Raw genomic sequence first — 26,362 nt, forward strand, 5'->3', positions numbered from 1 at the left:
TCCATGGGATGACTGCAAGCCTGCATGGCCATTCACTTTCTCTTCGTTTTCCTTGACTTCGTGGCTTATCTATGCAAAGCTCAATTTAGAAAAAAAATTGCATTTCACAAAACCAGATTTATGCTCTAATGTGATGCAGTGAGAACTGAAAAGTGTGCAAAGAAAGGGGGCTTTTCCTGTCGTGTCTCCTGTTTGGCACAGCAGGGCTTCATCTGTTTTGCATGTTACGTACGTGTGCAGTGATTAAATCAAGATAATGTGGTGGAAGGGGCCTCTGTCGGTGCTTCGCGGAGAATAAGTTCTCAAAAGCAGCTGTGTGCCCGTTATTAGTGGTTCTGGAGGGGCTGACTGCATTTTGAATGGGAAGGCACCGTAGAAGGCTGCCACACTCCCACATCCTTCCAGAGAGAACGGGTCGGAGGCTCTGTCTGCACTGCTCCTTGCTCTTCAGAAATACCCATCGTGCCTGGAATGACGTCCTAGAAATTCCGTCTCTGCCCTCAGCGCACCCCTGTCCTCCCAACATTAGCTGGGCCCGTCTGCAGAATTCTTCCTTGCCTAAATCTGCAAAATCTATGGCGCATAATTTGACTTAAATTTGTGTATATCTTCCCTTCCATTTGTTCTTTCATATTTTTTCAATGAATGCATTATTTATGAGCATTTACTATCTGTCAGCCCTTAGACATTCAACATTGAACCAGACACATGGGCTCTGCCTGCCCTCAGGGAGCTGGACTACACGCTCCTGACCACGAGCACCTTTCGCCTCTGTCACTCGGGGCATCGAGCACAAAACAGATGCTTTCATCGTTACGCTTGCTTGACTCTCTTTTTGCTCTCATGTTGCCTTAGAAACAGGGTTCTTGGGGAGCAAAGGGGTTTTGGGGGGCTTGACTGTGTGCAGTGGTAATGTAGGCAAGAAATTCTTGATTCAGACTCTCAACTCAGCTACACTCTGTGCTGAAAACTGTAATTTCATCAATCAAACGACTGGTCGCTAACCAGTTTAAATATGTGTTTGCATATTTTTATATACAGTATGTTCTGTGTAAATCGTATGTAAACCAGGTTATATGTAGATATGCATATCTACATTTCTATATATGTATCTTGTGTATCTGTGTATACATATGCTTAAGTAAACCTTTAAAGCACTCAAGTGCTGGGTCTTTTTTTAAGGAATTCTTGAAACAATTATTTTTTCAGGGAAAAGGATCAAACCCTTGCCATGCTCTTTGCCAAAATGTATTCTGAAAAGTAAACAGACACTTTATGGAGCATTTGGAATAGTGGGTTTCATCAAGATTTACTTCTTATGAGCATATCAAATATGCTTATTGAAATTCGAGATTTCTCCTCTCCCCTTTCATTTTGCCAAGCCATCGGATGACTTACCCTCCGCATCCGTCACTCCCCCATCACTGACAGCTGCCACTCTTTACATGATTTGTGCCTTCTGAAAATACAGTCTAAAACATGGTGGTCCTCCTAGCCAGACTGGCCCAGGGGTCGGAGGTTCTTGACCTCAGCCCCATCAGCAGAAGCCGTAACTCAGATTTGGTGAGTGAAGAGACAGCTATAAGCAGTTACTTACATGGCTGGCTGGAAATTCCCATGATCCTTTGGTTAAGCATGAAGGAAAAAAACAAAAAAACAAAAAAACAGAACCAACCCTCTCATGAAGGGAACAGGTTCGAGCAAGCATTCTGAATGAAGAAAGAGCTTGGTGAGCCAGACGTCAGACGCACGGGGTGTGATGTGGGAGAGTTCTGAGATGCGCAGCCATCGCATGCGGCTGGCAGGTCTGATGCATTTGATGCATTTCCTTAAGGAAACTGACTGGATGCACAAGAAAATGGGTCCTTCTGGCTGCCAAGGATCCTGATCTCTAAAGCCTGGGCAAGCCCCTGGAGAAGTGGCCCGGGGGTAAAAGTGGATGGGTGTGAAGGCCAGAGCTTTGAAAGGAGGCAGACACAGGCCCACAGACCTCGGCTGGGGCTTGGGGACACTTCTGACACAGTCTACTGCACGCTGCTCGCTCTGTGCCGGCTCCCAAAGGAGCAGACTGAGAATCAAAAATGTGCGGTGTGGGGAGGGCCCCTGGCAGGGATCGGCCTCTGGTTCTTGGATGCAATGAAGATTTCCTGATAATGTCAAGGAATAAGACACGAGGAAAACATTGTGTTCGGAAGGTGAGCTGCGTAATGGTCACCATGCTTCCTTCATACCCTCCTCCGGGCAACCTGCCCCCACTTCCTAACCCAAAGGACACGGAGAATCACTGTGAGGGGCAGAAGTAAAGACAACAGAAATTCATCCATGAACATTCTGGTTCAGCCCTTCAGATTCTCTCTTAGAACCCAGAGTTGTGTTTTACCTGCAAGAAAGACAGAATGGCCTACGGAGATGACATGGGCAGTCAGGAGGTGGGGGCTGGGAGTTGACTTTTCAAAGCATCTCCCCCAGAAAACTGTATGAATGGCCAAGACAGTCACAGAGAGGCTCTCATGAGTGGTGGTCCTCATTTGTCAAAAGTTTTAGAAATAGCCTTCAAGGGTGCACACTTGGTTGTTTGGAATGTGTCATTCTTATTTAAAAAATCTTCATTTTGAGAAAGACTTTGTTAAATGTGTCTTGTTCACTTTTCTTTCCTTCCCTTCTTTCTGTCTGTCAATGAAATGTCTTATGTCCTTGCTAAAGGAGCTTGGGGGAAAAAAGGGGGGGAACCACACTTTCTTTGGGATTATAAATGACACATTCCCAAAGAAGGTGACAAACCATCATGCGGCATGAATTTTTCCTGCCCTAAAGAGTATTGGTTTTTAATATAAATCTATACTATAATTTGTTATGTTCTGTGATGGTTCATAACAACCTCCTGCACTTTTCAGAAAATTAATACCATTCATTAGCATAAATCATAACCCATTTCCTCAGTCTGGGCTTGAAATTGGAGGTGCCCTATCCTCCAGGAGCTCCCTTGCTCTCTCTCTTCGTGAATGATGACCCGTTAATTGTCATGGCTGGTGGGCTTCCCTGATGAAATGAGGGACTGGATTGGAAGGATTCAGATGTGATGCTTTGTTCTTGGGCTTTAATATTTTAATGAGCCTGCAGGCTTGGCTGCTGACCGAGGGAGGGACTAGATGGGGTTTCTGAGTGTGTTGTTAGTGTTCGCACTTGTGGATGGATGTTCATTAGAAAGCTCTTGTTCCAGTTACTCAGAGAAACTCCCCATTAGGAAAGATCTTTCAGCAGCATGGCAAGCAACTAGGAGAAAGGAGAGGTGGGAAGCTTTTAGCTGTAAGCATTAAGGGGATATTGTATCCGTCATCTTAGTTCTAAAGATTTGTTTCTAAGAATTAATTGGAGCAAATACATCTCAAGGCAGGAAAAAAAAGGTTTGTGGAGCAGGGACAGTGGATGCTGTCCTCGCCCTGGGAGGACTTCTCATCTTGCAGCTGAATCAATAGGACAGGGAGTTATTTCTGGTTATCTTTTATGGGTTTGTAAGACATTTCTTTTGTTCGGTGTAATAAAAAACCCATTGTCTGATCAGTGACTGACTAATTACGATAAGTAATTTGAAACATTCTTGATGAAACTTGTCTGTTAATTAACATCAACAGCAAATGGAAACTAACAGGACAACAAAGTGTTAGCGCACCCACTCTTCTTTGGAATTGACGCCATCTTTCTATGGCGCGTCCAATAAACCAAAGCTGCCGAGGGCTAGAAAAATAACAAACAGGTGTGAAGGTGTGACTCACCACCTAGGAAAAGTTATTGTGAAGTTATACAAAGGAGCACTGAAATATTACAAGCGAGGGGGTGGTAGAAAGGAGTGTCAGGAGGTTGACTGATCCTGTTGCATAGAGTAAGGAGAGAGTGGGGCTTTTTTTCTTTTCTCTTCTCTTCTTTTCTTTTCTTTCCTTTCCTTTCTTTTCTTTTATCTCTTCTCTTCCCTTCTCTTCCCTTTCTTTTCTTTCCTTTTTTTTTCTTTTTTTTTTCTTTCCTTCTTTCTTTCTTTTCTTTCTTTTTCAGAGGCTAATTCCTAAATACATTCATCCCCTGCTGACCTGAACTAAGATACTTTTGGCAAATACAAATGTGGATTTATAAAATTGTACTTTGGAATTATTGACATTGGCTAAATTGTACTTATCATTAAAGATTGTTAATTTTATCAACTCAATGGCTTTTCTTTTTTATGCTTTTTTAGATTTCTACCTGGACAAGGACTGGTACTATATCCACAGATAGGAGACAAATTGGATATTATTTGCCCCAAAGTGGACTCTAAAACTGTTGGCCAGTATGAATATTATAAAGTTTATATGGTTGATAAAGACCAGGCAGACCGATGCACTATTAAGAAGGAAAATACCCCTCTTCTCAACTGTGCCAGACCAGACCAAGATGTAAAATTCACTATCAAGTTTCAAGAGTTCAGCCCTAACCTCTGGGGTCTAGAATTTCAGAAGAACAGAGATTATTACATTATATGTAAGTATAATTTTATTCATTTATCTTATAGAAATTAAAATAAGCTAAATAAGTCTGTATCAATTTTTTAAATTATTTCTGTGGCGAATAATTTGGTGAGAATCTTTGCTGAAAATTGTCCATTTTTTTTTAAGAAACCTTAATTGAATGAGGACCCTGTACCAATATTATTCGATAGTATAAGTACCCAAAGAGGAGAAAACCTCCTAGAGTTTTTATAGTATTGAAATAAATGGATATTTATGAATATACTCAGCATCTCTACTGACAAAACATTTTTAAGGACCACTGGTGAGATCTCATAGGTAAATCTTATGCGATGACTTTTCTCTTCACCCATCCGTCTGTCCATCCGTCCATCTGTTCACTCACGCATTTAGTAATTTAGTATTTACTCTATGACAGAAGCTGTGTGTAAGTGCTAGGGATTGAACGGTGAACAAGGTGGTGTAGTGGTGCCCTTTCCATGTGGAGCCCATAGAGTCAAAGGATAGGGGGTTAGAGGCAAAACAGAGTTACACAGTGACGTGTTAAAACCAGATGTGGAAGTGTAAGACTCGGGTTTGTTCAGTGAATTACCTTATCCTTCCATCTGCGCAATAATATGACACATTGTTGCAGGAAGCAGGTACTAGACACCCTTCGGGTCATATCTGAGCTGTTGCTCCCTTCATGACACGGAGGGCAGAGGGTTCAGGCATCCAAGCACATGCCTGCTAGGAGCCCGCGATGTGTGGGCACAAAGAGAGGGTTGTTCCAGGCCCAGGGTTTTGTCCGAGCGCAGTCTGCGCGATTATTCTCACTCAAGCCATGAAATAGGTTTTCTTTTTCTTTGGTGTAAAACTATGCCCATAACCGGGCAGGAGTGTGCACGTGATGAACCCCGGCGTCGGTTCTTTGGGGGTGCAGAGCTCTGTCTTGGGATCCCAAACCATCTCTTGGTGATCCGGTGGAAATGGCTTTGTCAACCTTCTGGCCGCTCTTGAGAAGGCAAAGTCAGGAATTCACTGGATACTTACTTAGTGCGCAAGAATACCCTGTTTTTTACTACATGAGTTATTAAGGCAAAGACGGTCATAGCTGTCTAATCATCTCATCGTTGTGGCAAACCTGAAACACCAGGGCCTGAAAACCTATTTGGAAGCCAACTTGACACAGAGAGAGTGGCTTAGCAAGAGTCAGTGCCACAGAGAAAGGGAAAGTGGGAAATTAGAGATTTAAAGGAATAATTATCATAAAATGAAAATAAAAGCATTCTGAGGGATGAAACAAGGAGGCGGGATGGTAAAGTGTACAAAATAGTAGACAAATCTTTGAAAATTGAAGATAGCTATTGGGTAAAACCCAGGAAGATACCAGAAGCCTAGTGGCTTGCTTATTTGTTTATTTTAAAGACCTTTTAAGCAAGACTATCTGCCAAGGACACTGATGGGTAGTGCAGGGACCTGATGAATTCCCAAGGAAGGCTGTGCCCCCCTGGGCAGGTGGGAGAGAGCTCCCATGATGCCTTGGGGCAGGTGGTGCTCTAGAGCCCCCCGACGCCTGCGGTTCCCAGCATCTATCCCAAGAACCGTGTGTCCCGCCCAGGTGTGCGAGCCAGCTCTTCCCAGCAGATAAGCCCCAGTCCCAGATTCCATCTTCTTATTTTCATTTATGACTTCATGAAGATGGCTTCATACAGTGTGCATCCCCCCGAGTGCAGGTCGGGTGTTGGGACGCTTCTGAGGTGGGGTGCATCACCTTTGTGTGTAACAGAGCAAGCACTGCGTAACTACGAGGCATCATTATGTGACAGGTGTGTATGTAGAGGCAGGACTTAATTTACAGTTCCAATATTAATCGATACAGCAGCAGCATTTCTTCCTTGTCTTTCTGTAAAAACTCATCATGAGTTTAAGTGGCAGGTAGCCGAGCTCCCCTGACCTCGATAACTTGCCTCAGAGGGACGATTTACTAGGTAAAACCTCACGGTAGCTGGGATAAGAGAATCTTTCTTAAAATAGAGTGTGAAACAGTGAGAGGCTGTTGGAAGGCTGCCGGCCAGGTGAGTGTCCAGGGCTGAAGGCTGGCCAACAACCAGGGGAGACACTTCCCAGACCCTTGAGCGATCCCACCACACCACAGACATAGGCAGACACTATAGGTACCTGGGAAAAGCCAGAAGCTCACTTCTCATGCCCGGCCCCGGCCGGCAGAGCTCACTCACTGACAGACGGCTTTCCCCGGAAAGGAGATGACAGGCGAGCGGAACACGTTTTATAATTGCTTAAAAAGTTAATGCTGACTTTCCATTGCTTCTGCGAGAATTCCAAGATTTTTAGAAGTCTCTAATTTCCACATCGTACAATCACTCACCATACACCCCGGAGTCACACTCGACTTAAAAGAAGACGATTCAAGACGGCATAATGGAGAGCACTCAGACTCACAAATGTATCTCGAACACCTCAGGCCTTCAGCTCACTTGGAGACCGTTAATAATGTGGGTTTGGGAGATGCGGCTAGACACCCTGTATCCCAACTCCGAATCTTCGTTGTCTAAGCACTTTCATCACTAAGAGTATGCGTATTAACATCATCATCCCCGTGCGCTGGCTCCTTGCCGCGGGCAGGAACCAGAGAAGTGACGGTGTGGGGTCATGCTAGCCCCCAATGGGAACAGTCCAGTTTGCCAGTAGTCAGCCCGGGTGCTGGGTAACACCCCAGGGAAACTGATCCCAGAAACAATGGGCCAGCCGCCTGGGGACCTGGGGTCAAGTCCCTTGCCTGCACTTAAGGAGAAACTCACCTTATCTCTTGAATTTTGATTTCTTTTCTAGAAAGCTCTTTTGTCGTTTTTCTTATGGCCAGTGATGGAGGCCTGTAGTTCCAAACCATTCTATGGTTGGATAAATATATCCCGTGTAGGATCTCTTGTTAGTGTGTCTCTTCTCCAGTTGAAATGGATGGAATCTGCTGTGAACTCTAAGACCTTTAATTTGATATACAGTGTTACCAGATTTTTAGAATATAGTCATCATGCTTTGGAGTTTTGGAAGTAAATATTAATTTTTAATTGCAAGTATATTTTTAAACCTACCAAGTATCCACTAAATTCCCTTAGGAAATGACATGACAAAATGATACGCTTCCTCATTAGCTCTTCTCATAGATGATTATTTGCTTTGACATGTGGCAAAATGATATATGTGGGTTTTCTTAATATTTAGAATTGACTTTTTCAAGTGACCTATTTCAGTAATTAGCCTTAGGCCTGATTTGCATCATCAAACTCCTAATCTTAAATGATCCAGAAATAGGGATGTTAGTGCCATTGGGTCTGAAAAAGCCCCCCTCCCCCTTTCTTTATGACCTTCACATTCTTAATTGCCTTAAGAGCATAGTAAGCGTTTATATAACCTACAGGTGTGTTTGTCTTTAAGATTTCAACAAGTTTATGAAGTAACTATCTGTTCTTAAGGGCCCGTTTTCAAGGGAAGCTCAGTAAACACTCCAGTTCACGGAGGGGAGCACTCCAACTGTGTTCTCAGCCTTCGTCCGTGTTTGTGTCAGTGACTTTGCTGGTAGACACTTCCTGTGTGTGGCTTACAGTTTCTTTTCGAGATGGTAACACTGGGCCGAGTGAGTCAGCAGTTTGGGTCTGTCCGCCCTTTGCGACATCCGACCTTATGAAGGGTCGCTTGTGCGACTTCAGCATGGAACCTTGCAAAATACCAACAAAGACATTGTCTTCACTCTACCGAGATTGTGTGAGTCAGAGATGGATGAAAAATGAGTGCCGTTGTGTCAGTACTTTCTAAGTGAACAGTGGCCACAGCTGAGCTCTGTGACAGAGGCGGCCACGGGCACCAGGCCCCTCCCAGTTTAGCCATCTGTAAGTTCTGTGGTATTTTACCTCAAACCCATAGCTGAGTCTTGGACTTCTGGAATAAGTCTGAACGCTATTTCTAACAGTTGTTGGATTAAAGATTGTTTTTTAATGTATGCCTGCCGAACCGACAGTGGGCCTTCCCAAGCTGCCCCTCCCTTTCTTTGCCGTGGGAAGGCTGAACTAGCTTGACTGAGTTATGATTTCCTAGGTCATTGGTTTAGTTCCCCAAAGCAATTTTCTAAAAATCAGAGCATATGAAATTGGAAGCCTCCGCAGTCAGCTTCGCTTTGCTGTTTCTTAGGCATTAAAAAGTTCACTTCTGAGCAAAATTGCAAAATTGCAAAATAAATTAAAATGCTTGCATGCAAATATACAGATATACAAATATAACAAAACGCTATTCTTCAAGAATCAAAACAGAGGAACAGCAGATTTCATTTCCTGCATTTTTGTTAACTATATATGTGTATATGTATATTTTTTAAAACTTATATTCATTAACTTGGGTTTGTTTTCCCTTCATGTTTCCGATTTGCTTATTTCAGGAAGTAGGTCTGACAACTGACAGAAAACATATGGGATGTACTGTAACCTCTCCCCGGCAAGTTGTGGGAGCTTTCGAATAACCTTTCACGTGTAGATTTCTCTTCAGATATATAAGAACGTGTGGCCTGTGTAATGATTATGGGTTTTCTGTCATGAGTTAATTTATATGATAAATGTAGCAAAAGCTTCATTTCCATTAAATTTAATGATAGGACAGTATCAACCTGTTACTTATGTCCCTGACTTTGGGGTGAGGATTTATGTTTTAGACCTGGTATAGAATTGCCAAATTCCAGCATTTAAACTCCTTTCTATTTCTAACCTACAACTGTCCTCTTTGTAATGGAGTTTCCGTCAGACTCTTGGGTGTCTGGACCCTTGTCTACACACACCACTTTGGGTGACAGACAAGCACGGTGGGTGAGAGTCCGGAGTCCGACAGATGGGTTCTTGAGAGTCTTCAAAAAGGAACTTCTCCAGCCTCGGCCTCAAGCTCTTCATCTGTGAACTGGACAAGCTGTCGGGACCTGCCTCAGCAGATCGACATGAGCTTAAGTGGGTGTTACGTGTCAAGTGCTCATTTCCAAGGTTGGCTCCTAATGAGTACAACCACGGGGTCCCCTTGGAGCAGAGCGTGTGAGGTCAGAAGACCAAGGGCAAAGCCATGCCTTCCTGCAAGCTAGCGGGCGGCGAAGATGTACCCACAAAGTGTAATTTATTTGCAAACCATCCATAAAATGAAACTCCAGAGAGTTTACAAGTTTCAGTAAGGCTGCATGACTTAATTATAAGATCTCTGCTCTTTGTCTTAGAGTGTTATAAAAGTTCTTTTGTCCCTGGGCTTCCTCGACCAAGAAACCTGCATTTATATATCTTTTTGTTAGTGGAATTGCCCGAGCTTGTTAGCAGATCCTCCGTAAGACCCGAAAGAGACAGACCGGAAGGAGTGTTCTGTGCATATAATCATATCCCCGCTTGTCCTGTCACCAGCCCTGCCAGAGCTTTTTCATAGTTTCCCAGCACACAAAGGAAACACTGTATTTTTATTGATAATTTCGGCAGCCTCCTAATGTAGTGTATTTTCCCAGAGGAAAAAAAAAATTATGTCAGGGTCGCCTTGTCACTGAGGCTAGCTGGGGAAGAGCATTTCATTAGTCTGATAATTAGAAGTGTTGTTTCTATTATTTTTTAACATAACATGAAGTCCTCCTCTGACGCTACTGTGGGCTCTTTCTGAGTGTAACAGTAAGTCTCCTGGTTGATTTTCCTACGAATAAAGCTTACATTCTTTCCATGGAAGTTACCGTCTCAGTTTCTGCCTAACTGCTTTGGACTGAGAAGCTTCTGACTGACTCTGTTCACACCCAATGGTGTCACCTGGGCAGTAGTGAGAGGCCTGCGGCGCTCTTCCTTATTCCCAAAAGTCACTAAGGAAAGAAGAAGAATGATTTCGTGAAGCGAAGAGAAGACGGGAGGGAAAGACTGAAAACCCTGGGAAATGAGGATTACTTGGGAAAAAAGGAATTCTTTATGAATTGCCCAGAGTAAAACTGCCTTTACAGTTTCATAAGATTCATGCTAATATCTCCAGTGCCTGTATTTATAGCTTTTTTAAAGTTCACTTAGCCTTATAAATAATGGAATAATACTAGAGAATGAGCGAGAAATAGTTTCTTTCTTAATAGCCTTTAATATTCACCTTGAAGATGAAAACTAAAAGCAAAATAAAGCACTTAAAAAAAAATAGCCAAGAGGCACAGACAGACATAAAAGGATCACTTTGAGAAAACTTATTTGTGTAGTTCTTAAGAGTCACACATTTGTTCCTAAAATTCTGAGATCCCAGGCTAGGTGTTTGATGACTTCAAAAGGGAAGTGTTATGGCCTCACATACTCTGTGTCCCCTGGCAGTCTCAGAAACAGGTGGTAGAGAAATTTTTATCACTGTGAGAAAACAAGAACGTAGAAAGTCTGAGAGTTCCTAAATGGCACGTACGGTTCACCCTGCCATGAAATGCAAAGGTCGAGGCTCCAGCCAGGACTGTGGGAGCCCTTAGAGCAGCATCTTCAGCCTGTGACGGTGCCCCTGGGTCACCGAGTGTGCACATGCATCCCTCGTGACATGAAACGTCACGTACATACGTGTTCCGTCCCGTGCGTGGTTTAGTAGAGGGAGTGTGTGTAGCACTCAGGCACACACGTGGTGACATAAAGACTCTCGTGGGTACACACAGCACATACGGAGCAGCACGAAGACGTTCACATGGTTCAGACACTGGTGATCGCTGTGCTTGTCCGAACGCGTCGGGCCTGCACGCTGGTTTGTAGCGTGTGGCCTGGAGCTGACTTAGGGCGTAGCCCCTGGAGCTGAACCAGGTGATCTGGGTCAGGATCAGGAAGGGAGGGGGGGTCCGCGGGGAAAGGGGGTTGTAATCGCAGCGTGTCAGGTCATTTCCTCTCTGCTTTTCGATCTTTTCACCAAGGCCGTGTCTTCATAAGACTCTGTTACTGTGTGTTCTTAAAAAGTTATCAAGTCCTTCAGGCCCCTCAGTGGAACGTGGCTAAATAGCAAAATTGTAAGAATTGTAAATTTCTCAAATACACAAACTGAGGTGATGAGGCTTCCGATTTTCTTAGTCAAATACAAGTGCTACGTTTGGGATGGATGGCTGGACGGAGGGACATATGCACGGATGGGCAGCACTTCGGGCACGAGCGTATTTGATGATGTTACAGGGGAATCAGGTGGTGTGTTACTAACAAGGGTTCTGCTTCGAAAAGGGCTTTTTGAACGAGTGAAGTAGCCCAGTTCCATTGTTCCTGATGTTCAACCAGGAGATGAAGGTATTCTTTTATTGAAGCAAACATGTGGAAAATTGCTCTGGATTCCTAGAGTATAGAATGTGTCCCCTGAATGGAATCGGGTTCATGTGTAGGGCACATTCAGACCAGGCATTTATTGGGGTTACCCCTGGTCTCTGGATGGTCAAAGCCAATAACATCACGTCCATCTAAACTCTCACGCATGGAGAGCGGCGCATTTTCTCCTCTGCAGTGTTACATTGGAAACTGTCAGCAAACATTAATTCAGTCACTAGTGAAGTCTTACCACCCAGAGATGAACCCTGCCTCAGATGGGTATTTTCCACGTCAGTGCTGCGGACGCCCAATTACTGGGCCATTAATATCACTGCAGCGATTAGTGGCCGTAGAATGAGCAAGAAGTTGTGGGACGGGTACCCTCCCCGCCAGGCACTTTCTACTCCGACCCCCTTTGCTATCTAGACCTTTCCGTATCTCCACACAGATATTTTCATGATTAAGACTGTTAAAAAGCCAGGAGTGGGCAGTGGATTGTGGGCTAGAAACCATTCACGCAAACGCTTGCCTCTTCATGATTCAGGATGTTTCAGTGACATATTGTCACAGCCTGTTGACAGGGAAGTCTCCGTTTTACAAATCTGAACACTTAAGTAAGATTAATGTAGACAATAGGGGATGACGTTTTATCTTTAGGACTCTTACATAGTTCTTGCCAAATTTCTTTTCTTTCTTTTTGGCATGAGTTTGGTCATTCCATCGAAGTGGTCATCTGGCCACCTGTTTTTTAAAATGTAATTCTTTTCAGTAGATTTTGGCCCGTATTAAGGTCGACTCTCATGCACTGCTGACCATCACATAGTCAGGATGTTAATTTTGTCTGAATTGCTATAACAATAAGATGAATTGCCTTAAAGCATACTAGATGAAAACTTTTTTTAAAATGAGATCTTACTGAATTTTTTTTTTTACCTAATGAAAGATTCCACCTGCATAAATCATCCTCACTTTTAACCATAAAATCCTAGAAAGGGATGTTTTCCCTCAGTAGAATTCCTTAAAAATTGAGACTCTAAGGCATTGCAAGCAATATTTTCAGGGGAAATAGAGTGAACCACTCTGTAATCAGTGTCCTGCCGTTCGCGTGCCTCTAGGGAAAGAAAAGAGGGACTGGCCACTCATTGCTAGGACTGTTTGATGTTTCTCAGAAAGATGTCACTGCACTGCTGGAGCTTGGTCTTTTGTTGCCCCATATCCCCGTGTGTCCAGCGCACGCGCACACTCACTGCTTCCCACCCCATCTTTTGCAGTCTGGTTGTACGTCATCAGTGACTCCTCAGGACTATGTTATCAAAGGTAACTGTGTCTCTGAGCATCTTTAATGATGGTCACGACCTGCATCTTTGTATACAGTTCCTGATGGCTCAAAGATTTTATGAGTAAGCAGTGATAGAATTTTTTATGCTCTAGATGTGGTGACTGTCACTTTATATTGTTACTATTCTCGCAATAGGTTGGCCTCCCTCAATGTCCCAAGTCTTACGTGATCCACGAAACAGGAGATACAGTGAACATACTGGGCGTTCCATAGAGTAGCCGGTTGTCTACTCCTTCCCCCAAAATTAATACAAAGAGGCGAAGTAATATATGTCATTAAATCTTTTAGTAAACGCACAAAGACAGTTGACTAGACTGTTTCAAGGTTGTTACTCCTCCTCTTATTTCCAAGCTGTCAGCAGAATATCCTATCATTGTTGACGATGAAACTTTGAAAATGAGGAAATGAAATTACACTATCTCACTCCAGAGCATCCATTTATATTTGATACCTGGTATCTTTACTCACGTTTTAATGCTAGAATGCTACAGGGAAGGGCTGAATTGTGACTCCACTTTTAAATTCATTTTTCCAAATCATTCTGTCTAGCAGAGAAACTAATTAATTGTGTTGTGTAGAAGTCACTGGGGCTAAGCCAGTTATTAATTCTTAATGCATGATTTACTGCTTTAAAATTTCAAAACACAACCATAGTGATGTGGTTTTAATTCAAGTGATTCTTCTTATCATACTGAAACAATGTTTCCTTGGCTAAGAAACCCACACATCCTACCTCACTAGTCCCTTATACAGTGTTTAAACTGTGACCTGTTCCCCACACACTAAAATCAGTTAATCCAATGCCAGCAAGGACTATCTCATCAAGGAGAGATTAAAACAAAACAAAAAACCTTTTTGTGGATCTCTATTTCACTTTGAAAATACCTTCCTTTGTATTTTTTCTTTTCCAAATTGAGGCCATTTTCAGAAGCATTTCTACAGCAAAGATAAGGCAAATTTGATATTATGGAATGAAATGCCCTGTGCTTTGAAATAATGCTGATTTTTTTTTTTTAACATCCTCCCAAACAAAAATAATGGAGCCCTGGGAAACTTATGACACATTCCTCATCTCTTACACTATAAATCCACAAAGAAAAACACAAAAAAAGGAGTTAGAAGAAGTCAATTTTTCCTCCTTTTGGCACATGATACAGCAGTTTCTGTCTCAGAAGTTTTTATTAATTACAGAAAAAGGTATTTATTTTTGGCATTCAGTGAACCTTATGATCTCCATGTTTGGAATCTTTCTCCTCAGTCAGTATCTGAAAGGGTACTCATACTCGAGGCATGAAGCTCTGCCCTGAGATCTAGAGACTGAGTCCCTGTTTTCATAGTCCCCACTGGGATATGAGTTGGTGTCCAGGGGTTAAGGACCTAGGTCTTATATTTCCTGGGTTGTACGTTCACAGTAACTGATTGCATTTTTATCAGGTTCCGTTTTCCTACTGGCAGATCTCATTCCATCTTTTTTGGTTTTTTTCTTCCTTTAGACACTCAGGGTTCCTAGCCCTGGTGCAAGGCAAGAACCTAGTTTGTGCGCTATGTTTATTTGAATCTCATGGCTTCCCTTTGCATGTCTCTTGATTCTGCTTCTTTCAGTTCTCAGTTTGTCAGGTGACAGGCTTCTGGTTCTTCTGAGTCGGGGCTGAACTGATGGAGAGAACGATGTGCATGGGAAGACCGGCCCAAAGAAATCAAAATTAGGAGGGCCGGCGTATCATGATGTGGTCGAAGAGAGTAGTGCAGGGAAAGTGACACTGATAGAGAGTTGTCAGAAAATGCTGTTTGTTTCATAATCAAAAAAGAGTAAATATGTCCCATGTAGCTTTAGATAATTTTGGTTTTTATTCTTAACAGTCAACTGAACTCTGGCTTTACTGACCCGATATGCTTATTACCTGTCTCTCTTGGGTTGAGTGCTTTGATGAACTGGATAAAAATATTTGCCTTTGAGTGTCTGTCTGTCACCTGTGCCATCCCCCCGCCCCCCCCCCCCCCCCCCGCTCCCTCCACCCCCCGCTGTGCCCCATTCCAACAAGCTACGTTTTAAAATAGTTTGAAATACCTTCCAGAGTAGGAGTGTAGGAGTGTGTTTTTCATCCTCTCCAGCATAACCAAGAATTTTTCTTCATAGCTTCAGAGTGAAGCTGTGTATTATCCTGGAGAATTTTTTTGTGCTGCCCTCATTCCTGACCTCTTGGCGAATGAGGCCCGTGTACCCGCACAAACCCAGCAGCGAATTCTCCATCTGATTAGCACAGCGGTCCCGATGTGATAGACTGAAAACAGCCCCCCGGGGTGCAGGGCAGTAACAATCAGACGAAGCCATGTTCAAATGCACTATTACTTCCTCTCCGTGGGCACAGTCTAGAAAACACAGCCAGGAAGATTCTTGCCCCTTTAGTCCATTTTATCCACCGGTTCTCTTTTCCATACTCTGATAACCAGCGTAGGATTGCCCGTGAGTCAGAACTGCAGCAAAGTGGAAGTCCGTGTGCACATTCACGGGAAACCACAGATGGTGGCCGGCGCAGTTTTAAGATGTGAAGAACGTCTCAGGCAGTGTGAACTCAGGGTACTTTTTTGCTGAGCAATGATCTCCACCCACTGAAAATCAGGCCTCAGGGGAGCAATCTAGTGATTTTAGTATACTTACGGCATTGCAATTAGATCCCCAAAGCTGAGGCTTTTAAAAGCAGGCCATAAAATGCCCATGTATCTTTATTAAACCTATTTTCTAACTGGATGGAGAAACTTTTCTAGTAATTTTTAATTTTATAAAGTCTCTCTCTCTTTTTTTTTTTTTTTTTTCCTCTAGGCCATGGGGGATAAATGTCTGGGCACTAAAAGCTTAGGTATATCAGTGTTTTGGGGTTTTTTTTTTTTGTTTTTTTCTGTCTCTAAATGATTAAATGCAATTTCATCCATTTAGTCATACTGTAATTGTGGTGGCATTAGCTAACACCGGCAGAGAGACCCAAAGAAAAACTAAGTATAATGAGGTAACAATTTATTTTTACTCTTTCTCTAAGTTAAAAATTCCTAATACATTCAAATCAACCGTAAAAATATTGCAACATTGTCTCCTGAAATGCAAGTAGATTTTTCTCCCCAAGCATGAGCAATTTCTCGTTTTTCAAGCAGGCTGCCACTGTGCCTGTTTGTAAAGCTTCTGGTGACTGGATGTTATGGAAGAAATCAGAAATCAATTGTGGCTTTATTTCAGAGCTCATTGACCCAAGGAGGTGCAGTCAGGATGAGACATCTGTCAGGGTCCTTGGTCAAGGCAGCGACAGGGGGGCCTCAACACTGAGAGCCACACTCCCCACACTCCCTGATGAGGCGGTAGAGGAGGAAGAGTGAGGTAAATTTTCACTGTGGTATCGAAAATAAAATAAGGTCAAGTCCCTCTAAGTGATTTTGAATATGCTCAGAAGTTTACTTTCTGAAGTTTCAGTTAGGTGCTGACGTCTGAAAACCGGGCTTTCTGTGACCACTGGGGTCATTCCTAACAGAGGGCAGGGCAAAAATCTTTCCATGGCAGAACATCTCACTCTATTATGGAGTTTACCCCCTTCTTAAACAACCAGGTCTTGGGGATGGTATGTTAACACTAGTAATGAATTTTTCAGTATCTTCCAGTAAACTTTGCTGCTCCCAAGTTGACTCAAAGGGGAATGAAGCAGAGTCTGGAATGCACATCACAGCGTTTGCCTCCTGGGCGACCCTCCCCCTTCACCCCCACCCCTCCCAAACCGCAGCGGCCTCTGGTGTCCTGAAACCCCAAGAACCGTGCAAAGGCACAAGCTTCCATTTCCCTCTATGCAACTCAGGCCAGAAGGCTTTCTTCCCAGCCCCCTCCCCACCCCTGCCCCCAAAGAATAAAAAAGTTTCAACTGTTAAAGATGCAAAGCAGGTTCATTCTCCTGCTGCACAATTTCTCTCCTCCCGTCTTAGAGTCTGTAGATGCTAAGTTATAGATTGCAATTTTATTTGAATACTTGAGTTCCTTATGTGGGGGGCTTATTTGGACAACATTTAGGGTAAACCAAAAGGAGCTCCGCGTGAAAGAACTGATATTCAGAAAGGGCGTTGACTACAAATTAAAATCAAAAGAAAAAAAAAATCACCCAATGATGCGCTCCTCTGTGCTTGCTTCCAAACTAACAAAGGAGAAGCAGTCAGCACTTTTGAATTCTGTTCCCAGGTGAAGCTTCTTTGCCTTGTCTTATCCTTTTTGGTTCTGGTATTTATTCCTTTATTTATTTATTTTTTCCTTTTATATCTGAATCTCTGACCTTATTACTTCAAGGTTAAAATAAACAAACCTCCATAGCCTCCCCCTTTTCTGAGCACGACCCTTCAGATCTTATTTTTAACATATTTGTTAAGCCGTTAGCTGGAAAAAGTTAGTCATTTCACTGCATTTGGGTGCACTTTTGCATGTGGGTGCATTTATGTGCATATGACTTAGAAAACATGGAGATTCCATTTGAATTAAGTAAACTAAACTTTTGAAGCCATCGGCTAAATAAAGACCTCAGCTTTCTGCATTTTTCTACATGAGAACATTTCCTCATTTTTGAGAAAGATCAACTGAGAACTTGAACTAAGTGAAGATTCTAGCACTCCTCAAAAGGGTGCTTGGTCATAGATAATCACACTGTTTTATGCCTTTAGGAGGCAAAGACACTTCAAAATTTAGGAACCTGCCTAGAGGAGGGAAAAGGGAAAGCGGATGGAGAAATAGGGAGAAAAAAAGATTTTATTAGATTCACAGAGGCATATAAAGTCTCGTTATAGGTACTTGTTTTAAGTCTTCTGCCAGATATTTTCTCAACAATCTACAAGAAGACATTGTCTACTTTTTACCCCCCAAATTATGATGGCAGTGTTGCCCATTTTCCCAGGAGAAACTCAGTGCCAGCATCAGCAGACGAGGGAGGTATGATTGTAAGACTGTAAACTTTAAGGAAACACTCAGATAAGCAAAGAGATATTTATACACACAAGAAGCAGCCATTGTTTTTAAGGGAAACAGTGAAAGTAAAACTGGGTAACTCAAGAACACAAAGACAAGTAAGTAGGTCTCATTTTGCAGCTAGTACAATTATCTGTAGCATGCATATTTCTTCGTGCAGGTAGCCCTTGTTTGCCATTTGGAAAACAACCCGTTAAAAGAATGTCTTCGGATTTATTTTTACCAGAAATGCCGTCCCTGTTTCCATGTTTTGAAAAGTACAGTGTTAGTAGACAAGCCTTGGATAATCCAAGTAGAGAATGACTTACAGTGCAGAAATGTGTGTGAAACACTTCTGTTCCTTGTCCCTTGAACTTTGGAGGAATGAAAATGTCTAGCACTCTGCACCTTCTTTTCTCTTCTGGAACTTGACCTGTAGCTTAAATCCTCTTCCTCAGCAAAGTCCCTGGCAGGCTGTCTTTTCACAGCTTTAGTTACAATGCTAATCAGAGGACACACCATCCTAAGAAGACCAAACAGCAGTGTTTTTCAGTAGACCATAGGCTGTTTTTTTTCAAAAGTACTGAAAATGGCCAAATGCTCCATCCTTTCTCCTCCCCCTCCCTCTTGAAGTGGGAAGCAAATCAGGCTGGTCAGCAGGAGGCCAGTGGCTGCAGGACGCCCTTCTCACACCCCCCAGGGTTGTTGCCCCAGGGCCCTGACCCAGCAGAGGACATGTGTGGTCCCCTCTGTCGGTCAAGTTGTCCTCCAGCAAGTAGCTGGGTTGAAGGGTTTCCCCAAGGTCCTTCTCGGTAGTAAGAACAGACTTGCTATTACTGGTCCAGTACAGAATGATAGAGAGAAACTTCAGAATTTGGAAGGCCTGAGTCTCAGCCGCGTTCTTCATCTCGAATAAGGCTGGGAAAGAAGGAAAGCGGGTGTGGGAGTCTCCTCTTTTAGTGTTTACCGAACTCGGATGCTTGGCACACAGGAGCATCAAGCTAATTGTTCTTGAAGCAGGAAATCTGTAGTCGAGGAAGCAGGTGTTGTGGGATGATTACCACATTTTAAAGTGACTGTATTAACTCTCGTGCTCTTTTGACTTTGACCCTGAAATAGTAGCTTTTTGGATGATGCTGTCCCTTTTATGTACGGACTACCACTAAATCAGTTGGTTCTGAAGGAAGGAGGAAGCGCTTAAGTAAACTTGAAACCAGATAGCATGTGTGCCCAGTGTTGACAGTCTCCATTTTTCTTTCTTTTCTTTTCTTTTTTTTTTTATGTTTGGCTTTCAGCATTCCATACTTTCAGAAAACTTGTGACTAAGAGTGAATTCTTATTTTTCAAATTGTTTTCAGACATTTCATGTTCATGTAAACTTGGCTTATTGATTTCCTGATTTTTTCTTTATTTTTTTGTTTTGTCCATTTTATTTTTAATCAGCTACATCAAATGGGTCTTTGGAGGGCCTGGATAACCAGGAGGGAGGGGTGTGCCAGACAAGAGCCATGAAGATCCTCATGAAAGTTGGACAAGGTAAAGACCATCTGCTGCTTCATGAAGCCACTGTAATCTGGTTCGGCCCCCAGCGAGTGTGGCGCCAATGCCGTTACTACCCGCCTTCACTCCCTCGTAGCTTAGTTTTGAAAGCAAACATTTCTCTGTACCTTGAGCCACTGACAGATTGCCTCAAGTCAATGTAACACACTTCTTTTATTGGAGATTCCTCTAAAAGTTAAGGTCGACCAGCTATGATGTCCATTGCCATCTAACGTATATACTTATATATACACTCTTTTTTCTTCTTAAAAGCAAAACACCTCTTTGATCCAAAAATTAAGATACCCAGAGCGAAAACTAAGTTTCTGCCATTTTGCCCATTTCTGCCTCTTGACTACAGAAGACTTGAGCTCCTGAGCCTTTTCACATACAGATAACCTATGGTGCAGAATTATTCTTCTAATTAGAAATTGGTATAGTAGTCAATCAACTTGCTCGTTTAAATTGAAATGTCATCTGCAATGCTCTGCCTGCCAAATGCAAGAATCCCTATAGTTTGCACAGATGGCCTCAGAATCCAAACCTCTGAAATAACTAGTATAACCGTTTTGTTTTAAAAGGAAAATTATATTCTTGTATGTCACAGCACTTTGCATAAAGAATCTTAACGTTCGTTGCTATTTATGCCTCTTGAGATATATATCCAGAAGCTCCTAGAGCTAGATCGCATTAGACGCCTGGGCTGTAAGTAATCTATTCTTTCTCATATAGATGCGAGTTCCGCTGGGTCCACCAGGCATAATGATCCAACACGACGCCCAGAACTAGAAGCCGGTACAAATGGAAGAAGTTCAACGACAAGTCCCTTTGTCAAACCAAATCCAGGTATAGCAGCATGAGGGGGTGTGGATAGGTCTGTGCGTCCCGGGTGCCTCCGAGCCCAAGAGGTAGAACAGAGTCTGAGCACTTGGACACCAGTGGGGTGAACTTGGAGTTCCCAGAGTCGGTAATCTTTGCTCTCGGTTGGTTGTTATTTATTACGCAGTCAGAACAAAAGAACTCATTCCCACGAAAGGTTCACATTCAGAAGAGCAGAATTCATCAGATGTAGGGACCAATTATGAGCGCCGCTCATTCAGACCAAAGTTATTTTTATTGGTCACACTTAATTGTGCCGGTTGCAACACTAGCTTAGAGCCGATGTTAATGTATATGTAATTAATGTACTAATCCCTCATCTAATTATATCTAATCCACAAAGAGCCCGATTGATCTGCTTCTACATTTTAGGTGGCAGCATCTTAAAATATTGAATAATGCCATGTTTTTCAGGTGGTTATATGGCTGGAATTTTTTTTCGCATTTTCGGTGTAAAATAAAATACCAAAGGGATCCCTGGCCACAGTGTAGAATACCAGGGAAAGCTGGCTGTCATTGAACTTCATTTTCTTCGCAGTCCTTGGACAGCTGGCTGCGTGTTTGTCTGCACGGGGATGACATTTGTGTGTAGCGGTAGCTGGACAGACGTCAGCCATGCCGCATCCGGGGTGCGTGTGCCTGGTTGGTAGTTGTGTGAATCCGGCATCTGCGGCCATGTCCCCCCTCTTTCTGAGCCTCAAGGAGGGAAGTTGTTATTTCTAACTTTCAATGACAAGATGTGTCAAATTCTTGTGACAAACTGATAAATGGATCATATAATGATGCCAGGCGATTTTTTTCGTGCTTAACATTTGGGTTGGCAGCCTGTTCCGTGTGAGAGTTTCTGCCGCCTTCCAAATATATTTTAGGTGTAAATCAAATAATACAAACGAGTTAGGAGTTGAACGTCTTCCCAGGCCCCAGCAGTCCCCGGGCGCTCCCCGGCCGCTGTGCCGGTGGGCAGGGCTCGTCTCCAGAATGCGGGCAGCGTGAGGTTCCCACGAGGCCGGTGCCCGGGAGCGAGGCGAAGAGCAGGGCGCGCGGGGGCAGGAATCACTTGCCCGAACTAGGGGCCTCCTCCTGCGCGGGTCCCCGCCGTAGCTCGCCCCTGGCGCGGGTGGTTGGGAGCAGCAGGCAAGGCTGGACCTGGGTTGCCCGTGCGGATGCCGGAGCCGCGTGGCCGTGGCCGCTGGGGCGGGGCTCTGAGACCGCGAGGGGCGCGAGGGGCGCGGTCGGGGGGGGTCGGGGGCGGGGGGGGGAGGCTGGCGGCCCCCCGCACGGCTGGTGTGGCTTCGCAACCCGCCGGCCACGCTCGGCCCCGCAGTAACCCCTCTGCTCCGTGTCCCTCTCTCCCCGCCGGTCAGGTTCTAGCACAGACGGCAGCAGCGCCGGACATTCCGGGAACAATATCCTCGGTTCCGAAGTGGCCTTATTCGCGGGGATTGCTTCAGGATGCATCATCTTCATCGTCATCATCATCACGCTGGTGGTCCTCCTGCTCAAGTACCGGCGGAGACACCGGAAACACTCGCCGCAGCACACGGCCACGCTGTCGCTCAGCACGCTGGCCACCCCGAAGCGCGGCGGCGGCAACAACGGCTCGGAGCCCAGTGACATTATCATCCCGCTGCGGACTGCGGACAGTGTGTTCTGCCCCCACTACGAGAAGGTCAGCGGCGACTACGGGCACCCCGTGTACATAGTCCAGGAGATGCCCCCCCAGAGCCCTGCGAACATTTACTACAAGGTCTGAGACTCGGCGGTGCCTTGGCTTTCCCGGAGGAAACGTCCTGGCCCGCGGCCGCCCGGGGAGGGTTTGATGACCCCCTGCGCGTCGCCTGGACTGGAGCGCAGCGGGGGAGAGGGAACGCCGCTTCTCGGGAGAGCCCTGTTGAGTTGGACAGCTTCTCTAGTGTGAGCGCCCCGGCCGCGGCGGAGACAGATGCTCGCCGGCCGCGGGGAGCCGAGGGCGCAGAGGGGGCCCCGCTGGGACTGCGGCGCTCGCCTCCCACCCCTCCACCTCCAAGCCATGCGCTGCTGGCACTCGGGCCTGCGGGGAGCCGGGGGAGACCGAGCCTCCCGGGCAGGGCAGGAGTCCCGGGCCACCGCGCCCGGACATGCAGTCCTCTGCCCCGGGCGCTCCTGCTGCGGAGCGTCCGGACTTGACACACAGACCTCGGGCTGGGGGAGGCTTCCGAGAGGTCCAGCTTCCAGTCCTCACCATGGCACCCCGTCCCCCCAGCGCCCCTGCCCGATCTCCGGGGCTCTGCCGTGCTTCCCGGGAGAGCCCCTCTCCCTCTGCACTCTGCATCACTGCTGGAACACTCACGTCTGGGGGTCTCCTGCTCCGCGCACCTGCAGCCACCGCTACCACGGAATGGGTAATACACTTCTAGAAATGGTGTTTGCTAATAAGGCGCCCGAGGCGGGGCCGTGGGCCGCGGAGTTCGCGGAAGGGGGCGGGCTGGGGAAAAGGGCTGTCTGCAGATGCAGTTCCAGGCTGCCGCCTCCGAAGCGGAGTCCAGTCGGGGGGAGCCCCGTGAGTAGCACAGCACTTTGGTTTGGCTGAGATTTTAAGAGGCAAGTAGGAGACACAACACCACTCACAGTGGAGGAGGGTGCCTTTGAAGGAATCCGCCCTGATCGCATGGCAACGTGCAGGAAAACCAGAGTCCTCTTCGCTGGGGAGAACAAAGGGGCATTGTTGGGGGAGGAACAGGCCAGGAGGGAAGGGAACCGTGGGCGCTGATGACGGATTCGGGCAGGACTGTCGTGGTGCCGGCAGTAAGATGTACAGCTTGGAAGCTGTAGGAGAGTCGGTCTGCTTTGGATGAGGTCTAGAGCGGACTCAGCTGCTATCCTGATCACATTTTATTAAACACAGGGAAAGCATTTAGGAGAATAGCAGAGAGCCAAATCTGACCTAGACGTTGAAAAGCCAAAGGTCAAACAGGCTGTAATTCCATCATCATTGATGTTATTGAGGAGTTCTGTTATGTAAAAGGTAGGTCAGAATCCCCGCCCCCTCCCCCCAGTGCCCCTCCCCCACCCCCTCCGCCACGGAGCCTCCCCACACGTTGGTTTTTGGCGGTGCTGTCCTGTCTGCCGCGTGGGCCAGAGGAGGGTACCGAGCGAGGCCACAGCCAGGCTGCTCTGTGTCTGGGCGAAGCACACGGGGAAGCCCTTGGGGTCCTTAGGCGGGAAATCGGTGATGACGTCGAGGGGGAGAAGGAACATAGCACGTATTTATAATAGGGATATAGAACACAAGGGGTAGAAAATGAAAGATTTTTACTAATATATATTTAAGATTGCACACAAATCACGCTAGAGGATGTGAAATTCACTCGTGGCAATTGCGTGGTCCCAACGCCCAGTGCTTAAAAAAGAAAAATCGGACAGCTACTTCTGGGAAGAAGCAGCATCACTCCCCAAACAACAATAACAAGAGTAAATACAAAAATAACCCAGTCCTCTGAAGGCATCTCACGGAACCTAGACTAGGAAATGCAGGCCCCAAACACCAGGAAATGGATGTGACCGAACCATATTTTGAACAGTGGCAAGATGTCCGGGCATTTCTTCCCTGTGTCGTGTTTCCCCTTGCCTTGGGGCTCAAGCTCGAGTGTTCTCTGAAACCCACCGGGTCACGTGGAGGGGCTGCGGCGGCAAGTCCAGCTCCAGGCCCCGCCCCCCACCCTCCTCCCCAGTCCCCTGGCCCCCTCCCTTCTGGGAAACAAAACGAGTAAACAGGAAACCTACTTTTTATGTGCTATGCAAAATAGACATCTTTAACATAGTCCCGTTACCATGGTAACACTTTGCTTTCTGAATTGGGAGAAAAAAAAAATGTAGCAACAGCATTTTAAGGTTCTCAAACCTCCAGTGAATACCGCAAAAACGAGTTGTCACAGAAATTATTCCTTCTCTATTTCCTGAACCTGAAAATGATGTTGGTCCAAAGTGCGTGTGTGTATGTTTGAGTGGGTGAGTGGTTTACGTGTGTACATATATGTATAATATATATCTGCAATATATATTATATATATCTCTATCAGAGTTCTGTGCAGGGTTGCCATGGCGACCAGCCACAGTCCATATGTGATTCGTTCCATCACCCTACCCTCTGCTTTTCGTGCATCCATACAAGAGTTTCTTGTAAGCCATCAAAAATTCACCTTGAGGATGGGGGAGAGGGGCAAGAAGGGAGAAAATGGGAAATAGTCTGATTTTAATGAAATCAAATGTGTGTCTCATCAGTTGGCTACATTTTGGTTAATCGCTAAACTGTGAAATCAGAGAATTGATGAAGAGTTACCTGCAACCAGTTGAAAAGTGTTCTGTGCGTCTGTTTTGTGTCTGGTGCAGAATATGACAATCTACCAACTGTCCCTTTATTTGAAGTTGGTTCAGCTTTGGAAAAGTTACTGTAAATGCCTTGCTTGTATTATCATCCCTAGTCACCTGACTTTGGAATTTGCACCATAATGTTTAAGTGAAGATGCTGTAAATAGGTTCAGATTTTGCTGTATATGGATTTGGGGTGTTACAGTAGCCTTATTCACCTTTTTAATAAAAATACACATGAAAACAAAACAGAAATGGCTTTTCTTACCCAGATTGTGTACATAGAGCAATGTTGGTTTTTTATAAAGTCTAAGCAAGATGTTTTGTATAAAATCTGAATTTTGCAATGTATTTAGCTACAGCTTGTTAAACGGCAGTGTCATTCTCCCCTTTGCACTGTAATGAGGAAAAAATGGTATCAAAGGTTGCCAAATTGCTGCATATTTGTGCCGTAATTATGTACCATGGATATTTATTTAAAATTTCGTTGTCCAATTTGTAAGTAACACAGTATTATGCTTGAGTTATAAATATTTTTTTCTTTCTTCATTTTATTTTACTAGCCTGTCCTAGGTTCTCAGTCTGCTTTACTTCCACATTGCAGTCAGCCCCCAGAAATGAAACCCGTGAGGTAACATTCCACGTCTGTTTCAAACTGAATTTGTTCTTAAAAAAATAAAATATTTTTTTCCTATGGAAAAAGTGCCTTCAAAGTCTTTTCCTTTCCCTCTTTTTTCTTTTTTTTTTCTTTCTTTTTCACTTGTTATTTTAATTTGCTTTTCTACTCCGTTTTCTTTATAATTACAGTTACCCCGGGCCTTCCGCCCATGGGCATTTGTGCGCCCGTTTTTCAAATCAGGACATGCTCGTAGTGCGATTATTAATCTCACAAAGGGCCACGAGCCCATTGGTTTTCCCATAAAACTCAAACTCGCATTTCACAAATAATATTTTATCGTAAGTTTTCATCAAGTCCGGAGCATCCCCACGAGAAACAGTCCCTAGTTTCACCTGGATCACAGCAACTGAGCCGTGATCTCATTCAGGCGAGAGAGCAAAGGGAGGGAGATGCACTTTGTTATCTCAGTGCCGAATTCCAGATTGATCTAGTTCCACTCAAGCAGAGCAGTTTGCCATAGACAGCTTCGTTGGTCTTCATGGAGAAGTCCCAGGAGGAAGGAAAGAAAGTCAGATGTTCTCGGTCAAACTTTAACACTGGTGAAATCATGTTTTGTGATAACTTGGTGCAAGCAAGCGAGAGGGTGGTAACTGGAACCATATTTTCAATGCTGGTCTGTCTGTGCTGGGAAGGTGCCCTGGGCAGGTGAGGACTTGCTCCTGCTCTGGCTGAGACCATCTTCAGACCCGCCCCCCACCTCCCCGAAGAGATCTTCCTCACCCGCAGGTGCCTGCAGGGTAGAACCACAGTCCAAGTGGAAACAGCTGTTGGTTACTAAAAGTTGCTCAGATCTCTGGCTGCATTACCTTGGGCTAGTCCTTACCTTAGGAG

General features: G+C 44.8%; 1 protein-coding gene across 1 annotated transcript in view; it reads left to right on the top strand.

The window, feature by feature from the left end:
• The window catches only part of EFNB2 (ephrin B2), a 43,211-nt gene extending 18,110 nt beyond the window's left edge, over positions 1 to 25,101 (top strand). The window contains exons 2-5 of the mRNA XM_032314423.1: positions 4,226 to 4,509; positions 19,531 to 19,623; positions 20,359 to 20,472; positions 21,870 to 25,101. Coding sequence (XP_032170314.1) covers positions 4,226 to 4,509; positions 19,531 to 19,623; positions 20,359 to 20,472; positions 21,870 to 22,258 — 880 coding nt within the window. The 3' untranslated portion in view covers positions 22,259 to 25,101. The remainder of the gene's footprint in view (positions 1 to 4,225; positions 4,510 to 19,530; positions 19,624 to 20,358; positions 20,473 to 21,869) is intronic.
• Positions 25,102 to 26,362: the final 1,261 nt, after the last annotated feature.

This window comes from Mustela erminea, chromosome 15 (assembly GCF_009829155.1).
Source record: "Mustela erminea isolate mMusErm1 chromosome 15, mMusErm1.Pri, whole genome shotgun sequence".
Lineage (NCBI taxonomy): Eukaryota > Metazoa > Chordata > Mammalia > Carnivora > Mustelidae > Mustela > Mustela erminea.